This window comes from Pelodiscus sinensis, chromosome 18 (genome assembly GCF_049634645.1).
Source record: "Pelodiscus sinensis isolate JC-2024 chromosome 18, ASM4963464v1, whole genome shotgun sequence".
Classification (NCBI taxonomy): domain Eukaryota; kingdom Metazoa; phylum Chordata; order Testudines; family Trionychidae; genus Pelodiscus; species Pelodiscus sinensis.
The window spans coordinates 4313191-4331249 of NC_134728.1; the positions used below are offsets into that span (position 1 = coordinate 4313191).

The following is an 18059-nucleotide window of genomic DNA, read 5'->3' on the forward strand; positions in this document are numbered from 1 at the left end:
TTCCCATAACATAGGAACTAGGGGTCACCCAATGAAATTAGTAGGTAGCGGGTTTAAAAACAAACTAAAGGAGGTAGTTCTTTAACCTGTGGAACTCCTTGCCAGAGGATGTTGTGAAGGCCAGGACTTTAACAGGGTTCCAAAAGGAACTAGATACATTTCTGGAGGAGAAGTTCATCAATGACTGTTAGCCAGGATGGGCAGGAATGGTGTCCTTAGCTTCTGTTCGTCAGAGGCTGGGAATGGGTGACAGGAGATGGAGCACTTGGTGATTCCTTGTTCTGTTCATTCCCTCTGGGGCAGCTGGCATGGCCACTATGGGCAGACAGGACACTTGACTAGATGGCCCTTTGGTCTGACCCAGTCTGGCCATTCATATGAATTGCTACTTTACCATCGCCCACCTGGGATATGGTCTCCCCGCTCCCACCCAAGAAGCTGCCTCCTGCAGCTAGCCCATGCACTGATTCTGGGCAGCACTATGGGCATGCAGACCAGTATGTCCCATAGGGATTGGAGCACTAGCCTTGGGTGCACGTCACGGGTCATCGTAGCCCTGGCCGGGCGCTGAAGCCTGCAGGGGCTCTGCAGTAAAGTTTTCCTCTTCCCATGTGATTTTTACAGAAACTTCAGCACTGCAAGGTCATTGCAACCTGGATTAAGCTCAGAACAAAGCAAACAGCACGTCCCGAGCCGCAATAGCAGGGAGCTGACGAGTCTAATCCTTCCCGGGGAAGGTTGCTGGCCAGCTGGAGTCCTCTTCCCATCAAGAGTCAGTCCAATTAGGTGGGGTAATAGGCCTGGCAGCCCAACGTCCACTCCTCCTTTTTAGTGCTTCTGCAAAAGGCAGTGTAATAACCTTGGCTGGAAGCTGGCACAATCCCCAATCACAGCAGTGGGGCTCCGCGAAAGCTCATCACGGGGAGAGGGGATCATAATGAGACTCTTTCTGCACAAAGCACCATGCCAAACAGTGCTCAGGTACGGAGCTGCCCCCAGCAATCCCAGGTCCCAGTTGCTGCCCAGACAGCCTGTGGCTGAACCTTTAACGTTTCTTATTAGCCACGCTGTCAGGGAGGAAGGGTTGGCCAGTAGTTAGAGCAGGGAACTGGGTGCCAGGGTTGTGCTCTCCACTCCGCTACCGACTCACTAATGGCCCTTGGATGAATTATTTAATGTCTTGGCTCCTGTGGGAAGTGGGGATGATAACCCTTGTAAAGAAGGCTTGGGAAAGGTCACAGACTGTTGCTGTGTGGTCAGACGACAAAGGGCTTGGGGACCAGTTGAGAGAAGGACCACGGGTCGCAAGGCAGGGAACGCTCTGCTCTCCTGCTCCTATTGAAGCACGGACTGTTCCATCCCACCCTTTTATAATATAATAAATGGAGATATACCTATCTCATAGAACTGGAAGGGACCCTGAGAGATCATCAAGTCCAGTCCCCTGTACTAAATGGCAGGATCAAGTACCATCCCTGACAGATTTACCCCAGATTCCTAAAAGGCTCTATGAAGGACTGAACTCACAACCCTGAGGTTAGCAAGCCAATGCTCAAACCACTGAGCTACCCCTCCCCAGCTTGGTTTTGAATCTGTATAGGCAACCTCCTTCCCTCATGCTCCTCTCCTCAAATGCAGGACCTCTCCCTTCCCGGGTCTTCCTGGAGCCTTTTCTGAGCACGTCCCATCAAGTGAGACAGAAGGAAACGGAGTTGCCCAGGGCCTCCTGGGCTGGGAAAGGCAGATACACTCAATGTGGCTGGGGCAGCCCTTGAGGTGAGCATGCAAGGGGGGGTTTGGAAGGGGCAGCTGAACGAGGAAGATGCAGACGTCGGCTGCGTCCGTGCCGTGCTGTGGAGTGTCAGCTTCCTTGTGTGATCGCTGACGAATTAAGCATGCCTCACTGAGCTAATGAGCGCACCAGGAGCCAGTCAGGGGCTGCAAGGGAGAAGCAAAACCAACCTCCCCTCACTGACATGGCCGCCAGCTGAGAAGCAGAAAGACCCTCCCCCACATTCCCCTCCCCCACAGGGAGCCCCAGGCTTTTAGATCGTGTGTGGGGGGGGGGGGGGGAAGCCTCCAGGCAGCACTTTACTGCATTAGCCAGGGGGGAGCAGCCGCACACGGAGCCAATTCCTGCCCCCACTAGGCAGAGCCCCGTGGGTAGGATCCAGCTCTGGCTTGCCTGACTCCGGCCCACCAGGCTTGGGGCTCGTCCCCTCGCAGCCGGGAGGGGGAGCTGGTGCTTCAGCCCCACCGGAGAGCGGGCAGCGGGCTGGAGTGCCAGCGTGGATCTCCAGTGGTGGGGAGGGAGCACCGAGCCTCAGCAGGCTGGATCCAAGCAAGCCAGGGGTCAGATCCGGCCCCTGGGCTCTTCCCCACCCCTTAGTGCCATGTCCCTGCCACGGCAAACACCAGCCAGACCAGAGCAGCCGTGACGTGAACTTGCCAGCCCATCCCAGCTTACTATTCAATGCTTATCAGCGATGACTTTAAATGTTCTCCCGGGCGATCAGCGTGTGGGCTACTGGCCAGCTTTTCAAATGCCCCCAAGCCACTGCCTTCCCGCAGGGGCAATCAGATGCTTGAGGGGGGCTCAGACGAGTGGAGCTTCCTCTAGACCAAATTGTGCATCCTAGGATCATAGAATCCTAGAACACTAGAACTGGAATGGACCTTGAGAGGTCATCGAGTCCAGTCCCCTGCCCTCCTGGCAGGACCAAGCACTGTCTGATCATCCCTGATCAACGTCTGTCCAACCTGCCCTTAAATATCTCCAGTGTTGGAGATTCCAAAACCTCCCTCTGCAATTTGTTTCATCGTTTAACCACCCTGACAGGCAGGAAATTTTTCCTAATGTCCAACCTAAACCTCCCTTGCTGCAATTTAAGCCCATTGCTGCTTGTCCTATCATCAGAGGCCAAGGAGAACAATTTTCTCCCTCCTCCTTGTAACCCCCTGGTAGGTACTTGAAAGCTGCTATCAGCTCCTAACAGCCAGAATTCTTCTGTTTAAAAATGACTCCACTGACGTTGGTTTAGAACGATGCAGTGGGAATCGCCTTGGAGAAGGTTTTGGATGGAGTGGGAACGGTTAGAAAATTGGACCAGCCCTCTGCTGGCCACGTGGCTGTGCTTAAGCAGTTTCCTCATAGGACAATGTTGTTTCACGGGGGTGTGACAGCGCATTGGGGTTCCCCCGCCTCCTGCACCCCCCTAGTGGCACGAACAGACTCCACCAGCCAGTAGAATAGAGGGAGTTTATTGCTTCTCCAGGATACAGCACAGCAGAGATGTAATCCGGTTACAGGGCAGGCCTAGGATGCCTCAGCCCCCCTTGAGATGGGGGGGGCTGGACCCCTAAATCCCAGCCCGTTGCTTAGGCTGCTTCCTCCATGATACCAGACAGAAACTAAAACTCTCTTCCAGCCCTGCCCCCCAGCCAGGGGGAATCGGGCGAATCTCTGCGTTCCTCCCTTTGTCTCCCTCCCTGGGAGGCTGAGCCGGGGTGTCTGGGTTAATCCACATTTGGGAGAGTCAGTGAGAATTTCCCATCCCAGCGCAGGGGGACCCCGGGTCACAGAGCAGACAGCCCCCCCAATACATCACAGGGGGTTAAAAGTTGCGCTCGAGGGGTGGGATCATGTGTGTTGCCTGCAGGTGGTGCAATGCACACTGGGGCAGCCAAGGGACAAGTGGGGGGAAGCCACCTTTCCTTCCTCCTGATTGTGGGGCGTCAAAGGCAGACATGACCCTGTAGAGGACGGGAAGGAGGCTGTTAAGTGCCCGTATAGAACCTTCCTGGTTACGGAGAGAATCGCTCCCCGGAGGCAGGGCCGGCTTTAGGCCGATTCGCCCGATTCCCCCGAATCAGACCCCGCGCCCTAAAGCCGGAAGCGTGCTGTGCCGCAGGAGGGGTGAGTCGAGCGCAGGGGTTTCCCTGTACCGTGGGGGGGGAGTCGGTCCTGGGGTTTGGCGGGAAGGCGGGACTCTGCCCTGTAGCTGGGGATTTAAAGGGGCTGTGACTCTTTGTGTGTGGTTTTTTTTTTCCTCAGCAAAAAATCCTGGCTGCCAGGACCCCATCGAAACTGTTCGAATTGGGCCCCGTACTTCCTAAAGCCGGCCCTGGCCGGAGGTTCCCACGCTGCGGAACACCCGGGGCTGGTTCTAAGGCAGAACACGACTGCTCGCCCTCAGATATCAAAGTAAACAAGCAATGATGGGAAGCCTAACAACGGCTTTTCCAACCCACCCAAAGAAACCACACTGAGACCACAGCCCCTCGAACCCAAACAGCCTCGCCATGGGGGAGCAGGCATCGAGGAACCTGCGATTTCTCCAGGCAGGAGCGAGCCACGCAGAGCTCTCAGTGGGTTAGCGTGTTTGCACAAATTGGCAAGCTGTCTGAAATGGCCTCGTCTCCTAACCAGCGGAGATTACACCTCCTTGCCTCGAACGTGACTGCTGAACCAAACAGATGGGGCTGCACCTGGAAGCTCTTTCAGAGCATGAAATAAAATCTTTCCTCCTCTTGCTCCAGTGCAGAACCTTTCCACTCTCCTTCCCCCGCCCCAGTGATTTTCAGACTCTCTCGGCTGGCCGGGCAGCTGCAGTTCTGAGCACTAAGGTCAGATAGGAACTGTCGCAAGCTCTAGCAGAGGTCCGGAGAACTAGGCTCCAGGCCCTGAGTCCTACTCATCTGCGGGTTCTCTCTGCTCCGTCGGAAGCACCGTGCACTCAGCGTGCAGCCGCCGTCATAAAAGCAAACAGAATGTTTGGAATCTTTAAAAAAGGGATAGAGAATAAGACAGAGATTATCGTATTGCCTCTCTAAAACCATGGGGCGCCCACATCTTGAATACGGCGTACAGATGTGGTCACCTCATTTCAAAAACGACATTTTGGCATTGGAAAAGGTTCAGAAAAGGGCAACAAAAATGATTAGAGGTTTGGAATGGGTCCCATAGGAAGAGAGATGAAAAAGACTGGGACTTTTCAGCTTAGAAGGGGGGATGGGATAGAGGTCTATAGAATCATGACCGAATAAGGAAAAATTATTTACTTATTCCCACAATATAAGAACTAGGGGTCACCCAATGAAATTAATAGGCAGCCATTTAAAACAACCAAAAGGAAGTTTTTTTCCCACTCAGCACATAGTTAACCTGTGGAACTCCTTGCCAGAGGATGCTGTGAAGACTAGGACTTTAACAGGGTTCTAAAAAGAGCTAGATAGATTCATGGTCCATCAATGGCTATTAGCTAGGTTGGTAGGAATGGTGTCCCTAGCCTCTGTTGGTCTGGAAATGGATGTCAGGAGAGGGATCTAGGGCCACCCAATATGGACATTCTTATGCATGCTCGGCAATCCTTCAGCTGGTAAATTGGGATGTGTAACAACCAATTGCTGGGGCAGCCCGTGAGCATAGGCAGACTCCGTGGTCGCCTAGGGCGCCACCGGCCTGGGGCACCCGATGATGCTGTCATGGCCATTGACGGCCGTGCAGGCGGGGGTGCTGATCGCGTCTTCCACCTGGGGCGCCAGCTGCTGCAGCTGGCCTCAGGCCGCTCCTGACCAAGGGCTTGTCTTCCTGCTGACTGAACTAAACTGTCTCTCTGCTAAACTCACAGCCGGCAATAATGCTGGTGTTTCAGTGACCAAGAAAGGGGTTACCTCGAAGGCTGTTCTATTGGGAAGAGACCAAGAAGCCACCTGGCTTTTCAGGTGCTCCTAGCAACGGATCACATATCAAAGGGCTGCATGGAGAGGGTTTTGAATACCGTCAAATCACTGAGCATTAATTCACCAGGCTTGTCTGCATTCACTTCTCTCGCTGGCAGGGCCAGCAAAATTTGAAGCCTCTCTCACATCAGTCCTTGCAGGCTTTGGCTGCATCTCTCCACGGAGCCACTGCCCCAGCTGACAGCCTATGGGTCACCAGTACTCAGGGGCCCATAGGTGGATCTCCGTGGGAGGGGGGATGGTAAAAATCGACTTTGTTTCTCTAATCCCAGAGTAAAACACCCTCCAGGAAGCCACCCTGGGCTCTCTGCAGGGAGTAAGATAAAACCCACCCTTGCTGCCACCAGCCCCATCTCTAGCACAGTCACTGGGACGGGGCGGAGTTTTCTCATCGAGACCCTGCTCATCTCACCTCGTGCATGAGACCTTTGCCTGCCCCGGCGGAGCAGACTGACAGTCACGCCAGAGGCAGGGCCCTGCAAGTCCACGATGCAGCAGCCTGCTCCGGAGCAGAGTTGCTGCTGTTGGACAGGATGGCTCAGCTGCCTGCGTGGATTCTGTTTATCTGCTGAGTAGGTTCAGCACACGCTGCAGCAGGGCAGCTTCCTTGCGCTGGCCTGCCCGTCCACAGCGATTAGCCCTGCAGCCCATTCATGGCGACTCGGGGGTGAAATGGGAGTTCAGTTTCCATGGCTTGTGGTCACAGAGACTTTGTGCCTGGCATTAGGGCTGGATTGGGGGGGGGGGGTGGCTAGCCGGGCAGCTGTAAGGGGCACCGCGCACCTGGCTGCACGACGCCCCTTAGAGCTGCCATCAGGTGCTGTGTGCCCAGGGCCGAGGGCCACACGGCGCCCCTTAGAGCTGCCATCAGGTGCTGTGTGCCCGGGGCCGAGGGCCACACGGCGCCCCTTAGAGCTGCCATCAGGCGCTGTGTGCCCGATTGCAGCTGTAAGGTGCGCAGCATGCTGGAGGGCAGGGCCACGCATACACCGTGTGCCTGGGGGTGGAGCTGCGCATGCGTCGCGCACCCGCTGCCCGGGGCACAGGAATGGCTCGAGCCGGCCCTGCCTTGCATGCTGAGGTTGGGTGAATCTGCTGTGAACTGACTGGCTGGGCACTCCCTGTCCTGGGCACTAGAAGTCCCCTAGTGTGCATTCACCTACTCCTGTGTCAAGCATAAAAATGGCCACACTGGGTCAGACCAAAGATCCATCCAGCCCCGTATCCTGTCTGCCGACAGTAGCCAATGCCAGGTGCCCCAGAGGGAGTGAACAGAACAGGGAATCATCAAGTGAGCCATCCTGTCGCCCATTCCCACCTGTCCTCCATGAATTTCTCTAGCTCTTTTTGGAACCCTGTTAAAATCCTGGTCTTCACAATATCCTCTGGCAAGGAGTTCCACAGGTTGACTGTGCGTCGTGTGAAGAAATACTTCCTTTTGTTTTAAATCTGCTACCTATTAATTTCACATAGTGACTTCTTGTCCTTGTGTTCTGGGAAGGAGTAGATAAGTCTTCTTTTTTCATTTTTTCCACTCTAGTGATGATTTTGTAGTTTTCTATCATACCCCCTCTTTTTCCAAGCTGGAAACTCCCAGTTTTATTAATTTCTCCTCATATGGCAGCCATTCCATACCCCTAATCATTTTTGTTGCACTTTTCTGAACTTTTTCCAATGCCAAAATACATTTTCTGAGATGAGGCGACCACATCTGCACGCAGTATACAAGAGGGGGGCGTACTATGGATAAAAGAAAGTTCTTCTTCACACAGCACACAGTCAACCTGTGGAACTCCTTGCCAGAGGAGGCTGTGAAGGCTAGGGCTATAATAGAGTTTAAAGAGAAGCTAGATAATTTCATGGAGGTTAGGTCCATAAAAGGCTATTAGCCAGGGGATAAAATGGTGTCCTTGTCCTCTGTCTGTCAGAGGCTGGAGAGGGATGGCAGGAGACAAATAGCTTGATCATTGTCTTCGGTCCACCCTCTCTGGGGCACCTGGTGCTGGCCACTGTTGGCAGACAGGATACTGGGCTAAAAGGACCTTTGGTCTGACCCAGTACGGTTGTTCTTATAGCAGGAGAAAATCAAAGCCCTTTTGACCAGTGTTCCCTGGAAGTTGTGCCCTTTTGCAGCCACCTAGGAGAGAGTCAAATACTGACCAGCCGATTAGCAGAGCGCCCATGGCTAGGTTGTGTGTTTCTAGTGCCGGTGCACATTTACACATGCCTCGGTGTGCATAAAAATATATTCTGCACGTGCATGGAGAAGACAAGAGGGAACATTGCTAAGGACCTGTTAGTGCATGACAGCAGAGACAATGAAGCCAGTTATCATGAAGCGGATCCATAGTCATGCTTCTTGTGCTCTGAGTCACCATATGGACAAGCCTTCAGCCTTTGGCTTCTCTGCCAACACTGCCAAGGGGAAGCAGGGCCCTGTTAAAACAACCAGGATACGTGGGCACTTGGCAAACCTGGAACTAGGTTGAAACCCACCAAAGTCATTTCACAAAGGGGGGGGGCACTGAACTGCTCCTCCCCCCCCCCCCCCCCCCGTGCACTCACACTCTGTACAGAGCACTAGTGAAAGGAAAATAAACTTAAGCTGCATCCTGGCCAGGAGGAGGAGGGATGAGCGTGCAGCTGGAATATGATATTGCAAGTTTCGAGCCAGACACGCTCACTGCATATGCTCTTAGGAGCTGATTCAAAGAGAATGGCCCGGTTCCCCCCCGGTTCTCCAATGGTCCTCGAGCATGAAAGGAAGTTTCAGCCAAGCTGTAATTGGTGGGGTTGGTTTCTAATGCTGCAGAATTCAAATCAGAAGCCGAGACAGTCTGCCCAGTGAGACGCGGTCCTCTCTCGGCACAGAAATGCGCTGAGCTGCAGGCACAAAGCCACCTTCTGTACCCCTTAACTGATCATTTTTTTAATAGGGTACTTTATATATAAAAAAAAAAAAATGATTGAGAAACACTGGTCTAGGACCCGGCTACCCCTCTGATACTTGACACCATACAAGGCACTTCATTTAGCCGTATGGAGTGGAAATCTATAATTTTCTACTATATGCATCTGACGAAGTGGGTCTTTGCCCACGAAAGCTTATGCTCCAATACATCTGTTAGTCTATAAGGTGCCACAGGACTCCTTGTCAGATCCAGACTAACACGACTACCCCTCTGATACTTGGTCTAGGACAGTGTGTCTCAACTGTTTTTTATAAAGTACCCCTTACAATTTTTTTTAAAGTACCCCCAGTACCTACAGTTTTCAGACACATAATTTTTTTTCCCCCGTCACAGCACATTTGTTTAAACAACTTAATCGTAGCCGGGTGGGCAATGACATTTTTGGGTGTAAAAAGTACAAAAATAATAAAACACTCTAAAAAATTCAGTTTTTTCCATATTTCAGTTGTGTTGACGTTCCCCCCAGACTTCTCTCGAGGACCCCTAAGGGTACTCGTCCCACTGGTTGAGAAACATGGGTCTAGGAGATCAGAGAGCAAACCAGAGCTGATGACTGACACTGCTTGCATTGGCAGAGTGTGGGGAGTACGGGGAGAGCATGCTGGGAATATGCTGGAGTGGGCTCCTCAGCCCCCGGGCCCAGCAGAGCATAATAGACATGGCTAACGTCCTATAAGAGGTGAGGAACATACACTCACGACAGGTTAGTACCTGTGAGCCTTCCGTTCCTGGCTGCTGTAGGAGCTTGACGGTCCTGCCTCCCGCTGACCTTTGGCTCCGCCCATCGTGCCAGGTGAAGCTGCTGCCTGAGTTCCGCTGCAGACGGTAGTGGAGGTTTTCCGCCGACACCGTGTGCTCCAGGAGGTTCCGACAGAAGCTGAAGTGAGTGGCCGTGGCTGGGGAGGGGAACAATTCTGTGAGAAAAGCGACCATACCACATGCCCCTTCCACTGCTTCCCAGACGGCACTGCATGCTGCGGCGCAAGACACACAGGACAGAGTCCATCTCCTCCCGTCTTCTCTGCCCCCGAGGCCAAAGAATTTAGGAAGGGGGCAGAAGTGACCCCCATTAGCACAGCATGTGTTGCTTTCCCCCTCGGGTGGTTGCCCCATTAGAGGAGAACAGCCTACTACTGCTACCTGCTCTTAGCAGAAGCATGGTCAGCAAGTAAACCTCCACTGACAGCCATGCAGGAGAGAGCTGTTGCTATGGCCACACCTATGGCCAGGAGAAAGGCTTGGGCTGCATCTAGACTGGCATGATTTTGTGGAAATACTTTTAACAGAAAAGTTTTTCCCTTAAAAATATTTCCGCAAAAGAGCGTCTAGATTGGCAAGGATGCTTTTGTGCAAAAAGTGCTTTTGCGCAAAAGCATCTGTGCCAGTCTAGACGCGCTTTTGTGCGAGAAAGCTCTGATGGCCATTTTAGCCATCGGGCTTTCTTGCGCAAAAAATTAAGGTGCCTGTCTACACTGGCCCTCTTGCGCATGTGTTCTTGCACAAGAGGGCTTATCCCTGAGCGGGAGCGTGACAGTGTTTGCGCAAGAAGCACTGATTTTGTACATTACAAAGTCAGTGCTCTTGTGCAAATTCAAGCGGCCAGTGTAGACAGCTGGCAAGTTTTTGCGCAAAAGTGGCCGCTTTTGCGCAAAATCTTGCCAGTCTAGACGCACCCTTGCTGAAGGGCAGGGGGTATTTCCAGTCTGAAGCAAGTGAGGCTGTTCAAAAGACAAGGAAGCTAGTCTGTGGACTGCACAGGGAGCAGGTGTAACCTGTTACCAATCCTGCCTCTTCTGAAGGAATAAGAAATCAGCCGCAGTTCTCAGAGACCCACTTTGGCAGCCAGCACCCAGACCTGACAAAGCCGCAGGTTCTTAAATGCACCACCTCTCCCCCGCCCCCACGGGCACATGGGCAGCAGGAGCTCAGACCACACATCCCTGCTCCATTAGGAAAGAGGCTGGCTTTGGAACTGGGAACCAGCTGCACTCCTAGGCTGTGTCTAGACTACATGCCTCTGTCGGCAGAGGCATGTAGATTAGACAGATCAGCAAAGGCAAATGAAGCCGCGATTTAAATGATCGCGGCTTCATTTACATTTACATGGCTGCCGCGCTGAGCCGACAAACAGCTGATCAGCTGTTTGTCGGCTCGCCACTAGTCTGGACGTTCCCCCTGTCGACATCAAAGCCCTTTGTCGGCAGCCCCGTTATTCCTCGTGGAATGAGGTTTACCGGGGCTGCCGACAAAGGGCTTTAATGTCGACAGGGGGAACGTCCAGACTACCGGCGAGCCGACAAACAGCTGATCAGCAGTTTGTCGGTTCAGCGCGGCAGCCATGTAAATGTAAATGAAGCCGCGATCATTTAAATCGCGGCTTCATTTACCTTTGCTGAACAAACAAATCTACATGCCTCTGCCGACAGAGGCATGTAGTGTAGACGTACCCCTAAGGCCTTCTACTGGAATGGTGCCTAGCCTAGGGTTGACCAACTAGATCCCCTATGCCTGAAACTGCCACACACAGGCGGCAGGATTAAATTTAGAGTCCCAGCCAATTAAGGCCAATTGGAGGGGAGTTTGCCCCAGGCAGCCATGCGATGAGCTCAGACCTGTTAACCCTTCACAGGCTGCAGTGCCTTAAACTTGTGGCGCTGGCCTTCAGGTCCACGGGCCCCCCATGCTGTGATGGTTGAGTAATGAGTTGCCTCCCTTGTCAATCGTAGGGGGAAGTGGTGGGAGGAGCTCTGAGTGTGCCTGGGACCCTCCAGTCCTGGCGTGAGCTTCAGGCTGGCCTGGCCTGCCCCACCCATACAGCTCTCCTGCGTGAGGAGGGGATGGCGTGCCTCTTTGCCAACTGAATCCCTTAAACTGTCTTCCTGGCCCCGAAGAAATGCCAGGAAGAAGCCCAAATGCCAGGGCTTGCCATGGGGCAGGCACAGGGTCTTGGCCCATTGCTGCACAATCCTGGCTCGTTTTCCAAAGGTATTGCAGCACCAATGATGCTGAAGAGACCAAATGTCCTATGGGGCCGCATGCTGGGAGACTGAGCCGTGGAAGCCACACGCCAGTTCCAAGGGGCAGGAAGCAGAAATAGTTGGACAGGAAGGCGCGTGTGTGTGTGTGTCACACACGCACAACAGCCGTACACCTCTGCTCCTGGGTCTGTATAGCTAGAGGTCCCATGCAGAATGCTATGACCAGGCCCTTGTTCCCTAGGGACCTGAGGTGGCTGTGGCCCTGGCAGGTACAACAGGACAGGCCTGAGCGTGCGCCTGTGTTGTGTGGCTGTCACGAGAGATGGGGCTGCTGCCTCCTGCCACCCCGCATCTGGAAAACCATCCTATCCGGCTCGGAGGACTGCCGTTACCACGGCAACAGAGTGTGACCTGAGGAGCAGTGGGGCTGCACTGTGGGTATTCCCAGCTCTACCCCAGCCCTGCGGACTCCCTGCTCCCAATCCCTCAGTGTCGGCCCCCGGACTCCTCCCTTCTCAGAGCCCAGTTTTCCTTCCCAGATCTGGTGGAGGAAGCTGTGCGGAGGTTTCCATACCAGTGTCACCAAGGGAGGCCTCAAGCCGCTCCTCCCTGGTGAGCAAGTGAAAGGCCGTGAGGGGCCCCTTGCACGGAAGGCGAGGCAGGTGTAGTCTGAGGGGGCAGTGGCTTTAGGGATGTGTCGTCTCTGGATCCCCAGGCATGAGGCTGTATGGACCCCAACGGTGGTCCCTACCACCTAACCCTAACCCCCCCAAGCCTGGTGGGTCTGCCTGTAGATTTTACATCAGAAGGTCGCAATACAGGCTAAAGGCACGAGCCTGACGCCGCACTCATGCTCCCATGGCTCTGGTCGCTAGGAGTAGGGACACAGCGCATGATCCTTTGGCCAAACATGGATTTTTATATTCGATTTCCCTGATCGGCCCCTGCCATTTCAAGGGACAACTGGACGTTTCTGCACTTCCTGCCCTAAGGCAGCGTGTAACATTGCACGCATGTTCCACCCCCGAGGCGGCTGCATTTCAGTAGCAAGCGAGGCGACTCTTCAACTGAGGCACTTTGAAATTCTTGGGCGCGGGTGCTATAGAGGTGACAGACTCTTCTCAGCTCAGCCCCTATCTCATGTTCCTACCACCACCCAAGGACTCTGGGGTCGGGGCTGAAAAATGAAGCATCAGCTGGGACTTTCCAGGCTGGATCTCTAGGGGAATGCTATTTAAATGTCTTTCCACCACCACCCTTTCCTTATTTGCTTTTCAAAGAGAATCAAACAGCCCACACCCAGGATTACACCAACTTGCTCTGATGACATTAACAGAGTTGCCCAAGACATTGGCTCATACAATGCTTGCAGTGGGGAAGTTTGTTTCCACACCAATTTTCCAGCTAGCCAGAGACACATTGGGTTTGATTCTTCAATTTGCTACCCGAGTTTTATACTAAGGGCTGAATCCACTGGGCTAGCTAACTTCTTCTGTAAACTGAAGAAGATTCACTGGCTTCAAAGGAGCTAGTTAGCAGTGTTGTCTTCAAGTCGTCATTGTCAAGTCCCAAGTCGAGTCTCAAGTCTTAATTTAAAAAATGTCAAGTCACTTTTGTACAAGCCATCAATATCGGCATTTTCGGGCAATTTTTTCACCAACTCGATGCAACAAAATTAGCAAGTCTCAAGTCAAGTCTCAAGTCACAAACAATGAACTCGAGTCGAGTCTCAAGTTGAGTCACCTAGGTGACTTCAGTCGGACTCGAGTTCAAGTCGTGGGACTCGAGTCAACAACTCTGCTAGTTAGCCACTTTACAAACAGGACAGCCTTTATCCATATGTAGAATATGCAGCTGTGTAGGGCACCTGAAAATTTGGGGCACTGCTGGGTCTTAATGTCCTCCCACCCCCTCTTCCTATCTCTGTCCTGTAACTCTGCTTCCTCCAGAGAGGATCTAGTGAATTTAAAAGTGAAAAGGCCTGCCAGGCCTATCAGCAGAACACTGAATCTCTGAAAGAGCCATTTGTGTAGTAATGAAGCCATTTAACAGGCATATGCTAACTCTAGTTTCTGAAACCTTCAGGCTCTGGATTTACTGTGTTTAGCTACAGGGTGTTAGTTTAAAATTTGCTTTAAAAATATTTCATAAGTGAGTTGGTGAAGATTATACAAATCACACCTCTAAAAAACCATCCTCCCTTCTCTGTCACTGGGCATACGGGTGCCAGTTTGATAGTACTGCGTAAGGCCCCAAAAATCCTAAAGAAGGCCCTGTGCCATTGAGTTGGACTGATGTGATGGCGTGATCAATCTAGGGTTGCCAGATGGTTTCAACAAAAATACCAGACACACTTGACATCACATCACAATCGACATTCCATCTGATTTAGAAAATACCGGACATTTATACTTTCTCATTTCTATTTTCGCAATTTGTTTCCTGAACAGAAAGCTCAAATACTGGACTGTCCAGTTCAAAACCAGACACCTGGCAACCCTAGAGCAATCAGTTCCACAAGTTCTTGGATAAAATCCATCCACTCCCTCCTAGCGCCAGACAGTACAGGGATAAAAAGATTACAATGGAGACTAGGGATGTAAGTGACTAGTCAACTATGCAATAAGCTAGGGCTACTCAAAACGAGGGCCGCGGTCCATTTGTTTGCGACCCACGGGGCGGTTTGGGTTTACGCAGGGCTCAACACGCGGCTTGCAGGTGGGATCTTTTGAACATGGCCTCCACTGGGAACACGCTCCACAATGGCGAGGCATCTCCCAGGCGGGGTGAGCATTGAAAGACACAAGCGGACAGGCTGGCAGGAAGAGATGGGTACAAGGTGGCAGCATTTCTAGCCCCCAGGGAGGAAGTGCCGGGGCACTGTGAGGAGTGCTTTTCCCGTCAGTGTGAAAGAAGCTATTTGCATATATTTGCATGTACATGCAAACACACTTAAGTCGAGGCTCTTAGCATGTGCTGTGAATATCATTGTGACCCCCGAGGCTTCCAAAATTAAGAAGTCCTGCAATAAGCCTAGGCTTATCAGGTAGTCAAATCACTATTTGACTACTCGCTTCCCCTTCACACACCTTAGGGGGGAGGAGAAGCAGGAGCCGGTGTTGGGGGGAGTTAGTTTAAAAGTCAGTTCCCCTCAGCACCATCTCCATTGGGCAGGGAAAGCAGAGGAGCAGCAGTCCAGGGCCCATTGGGAGCCAGGACTGCTCATTCCCAACTCGCGCCGAGTCTAGGACCTACCCCTGCTTTGGCTCTGCAGTTTAAATGTACTAGGAGCAAATTGTATCGACTACACAATTAGTCAATTACCCACTTCTTAACAGTCTTAAATGGAGACCAGGAGATGCTGCCCTTTTCCTCTTCCAAATCCTCAAAAGACACCACTCAGAGCATTAACAGAAATGCCCGTGGGTCTAAGAATATGCAATCACTTCTACAGCTCTGAATCCATGCACACCTATGAGTTTTGAACAGATGGGTGGATACACCCAGGTGTGAATTCACATCTGGCATACGTACGTGCATTTTTGTAGAACACGAGTACATGTACACAAGCGAATATTTGCAACCCATGTATGTCTGAGCATGTCACCATCTGCACATGCCCAGCTATGGTGAAAAAGACTTTACTTATGCTCATACAGCTCCAAAGCTTGGGCTATTCCATTTCTTTAAATGAAAATGTTAAACTTTCCTGTGGGGGTGTGGAGAAAATGAACCCTTTAGTAAGAATACAGGGTCAGTACTAGAGACCCATGCTCTCATCTTCTCTAGATAAAAGGCCACAGGCTTGGCATAAGCCATGCTGATCCCACAAAGCAGAGACTCAAATCTCGCTGTTTAGACTACTGTGAACCCACCGAAGCCACACAAAGAGAAGCTCGTGTCTAACGATACCTGAGGCACTGTAGGAACGAAAGGGCTCAAAGAAAGACATCACTTGACTGAACACGAATATCTAGAGTTGGGATTTCTAAGGGTGATCCCTAACTGAAAAGAAAAAAAAAAATCAGCCCTTGTATAACTGAAATCTAAGAAAACCGCACTCACTCAAATTATACGCAGTGCAGAACTAAACCTCTCCGAGAAGCAGAACTAGGAGTACTGGGATCACATTCAGCAATGGAAATTAGAGGGTGAAATATCACATATTTCCTAAATGTGGGCAATTTGATTGTGGAATGGCCTGCCCAGGGAAGTATTGAAAATGCCACCATCTGAGACATTTTAATCTGATTTAAAGAACCTTTAGGGAACTCGCTGTGGAAAGCAGTCCTACCCTCATTCCCAAGGGAGAAACTAAATGACCCAACAAAGTCTCTGAAAGGGAACATCCTCCTTTCATTAATTTTCATAAGCAGAGCAAAGCTCTCATCAATACAACATAAACCATCTAAGAGAATAAGGGAAAACATAACAGGAAACTGACCTGATCTAAGAAGGGGCTTGCTAAAAGTATCGGTTCTGTGTGCCATGAAGATTCTGATAACTCCCCGGATCACGAAAGCACACTGCCTACGGAACTATGGGGTTTTTTGCTCTGCAAACCACTGCAGTAATTTTCTTCCTTCTTCTCATATAACACATGAAGCTGTCATGGAATGCAACTGCATTGTGACACGAGGGGTGCGTCTACACTGCACTGTAACTTGAAATAAGATATACAAATTGCGTATCTTCTTTTGATGCTATTTCAAAATAGCTTATTTCATCATTTGACGCTCTACACAGCTCCAAACGTTGAAGAAAAATGCTATTCCGAAACGTCCCTTACTGCTCGTAGAATGAGGTTTACAGGGAATAGTGAACCCAAAATAATGGACTTGCTGTGAAGCCACGGGACGGCTATTTCAGGATACTCCGGTCCCAAAATAGCGTTGCAGTGTAGATGTACCCTCAGTGACTGGAGTCACGTACGTGTTCAGAGACAGAGCTAAGACATATCAGTGTAAGGGTCTGGCAACGGAGATCACTGCACTGCACTGAAGGGTCCGTTGGAGAAGCCAGTCACAAGTAAATATCAAATACCGATAAAGGAAGAAGAAGTGCAGAGGTTCAGACGGAAAGGGCTTTTTCATCACTCTTATACCAGCTCTATGGAACGTGACTTAGACATTCCAGAGTGGTCATAGTGGACCGCAAGCTAAATAGGAGTCAATAGTGTAATACTGCTGCAAAAAAGGAAGGGGAGGCATTGTTCCGGGAGGCATTAACAGGTGTGTTGTGAGCAAGCCAAGAGAAGTCATTCTTCTGCTCTACACTGTGCTGATTAGGCCTCAGTTGAAGTACTGTGTCCAGTTCTGGACACGGCATTTCAAGAACGATCTGGAGAAATTGGAGAAGGTCCAGAGAAGAGCAACAAAACTGATGGTCTAGAAGACATGAGCTACGAGGGAAGACTGAAAGACCTGGGCTTGTTTAGTTTAGAAAAGGGAAGACTGAGAGGGGACATGATAGCTACTGTCAGGCACCTAAAACTGTGTTACAAGGAGGAGGGAGAACAATTGTTCTCCTAAAGCTCTGATGATAGGACAAGAAGCAATGGGCTTAAACTGCAGCAAGGGAGATTTAGGTTGGACATTAGGAAAAACTTCCTACACAGGGTGGTTAAACACTGGAATCAATTGCCGAGGGAGGTTGTGGAATCTGCATCACTGGAGATATTTAAGAGCAGGTTGGATAGAGATCTGTCAGGGATGATCTAGATCTGGGGTACTCAACAATCGGCCCGCAGCCCATTTGTTTGCAGCCCGCACTGTGGATTAGGTTTACGCAGGGCTCAACATGCGGCCTGTAGGTGGAGTCCTTTGAACATGGCCTCCATTGGGAACACGCTCCCCAACGGCGAGTCAATAGAATGGTCTTCTGTTGATATACTTTTTAGTAGTTAAATTCCTGAACTGTCATTGCTCATTAAAAGTGCTGTCCTTTGGGTGGAAATCAGGTAAATATTGCATTTTATTAATACAGTAGACTTCCGATAATCTGGAACCTTTGGGACCTAGGTGGTGCCGGATTATCGGATATGCTGGACTATCAGGAACTATAAGTTGGTTTTTTTTTACACACACACACACACACACACACACACACACACACACACACACACACACACACACACAAAATACTGTATATAAAGTGTTTTTAACCCTTTTTATTGTAGCACAAGCACTGTCCAGCATTACACAATGCCAGTGGCAGGCTGACTTGGTCCTGTCTGGTTTCCTTCGGTTCAGCTGCTGCCTTGTGACTCGTTTTTTGCTGAAGCTCAAATGGCTCTTGCCATTTTGATGCCGGACTATCGGAAGTGCTGTACAATTGGATGCTGGACTGCTGGCGTTTTACTGTATCA

General features: G+C 51.1%; 1 protein-coding gene across 2 annotated transcripts in view; it reads right to left on the reverse strand.

Moving 5' to 3' along the window:
* SAMD10 (sterile alpha motif domain containing 10) overlaps nt 1–18059 on the reverse strand; it is a 51008-nt gene that overhangs the window by 20194 nt on the left and 12755 nt on the right. For both annotated transcript variants that reach the window (XM_075901010.1, XM_075901011.1), the window contains exon 2: nt 9426–9610. In XM_075901010.1, coding sequence (XP_075757125.1) covers nt 9426–9610 — 185 coding nt within the window. The remainder of the gene's footprint in view (nt 1–9425; nt 9611–18059) is intronic.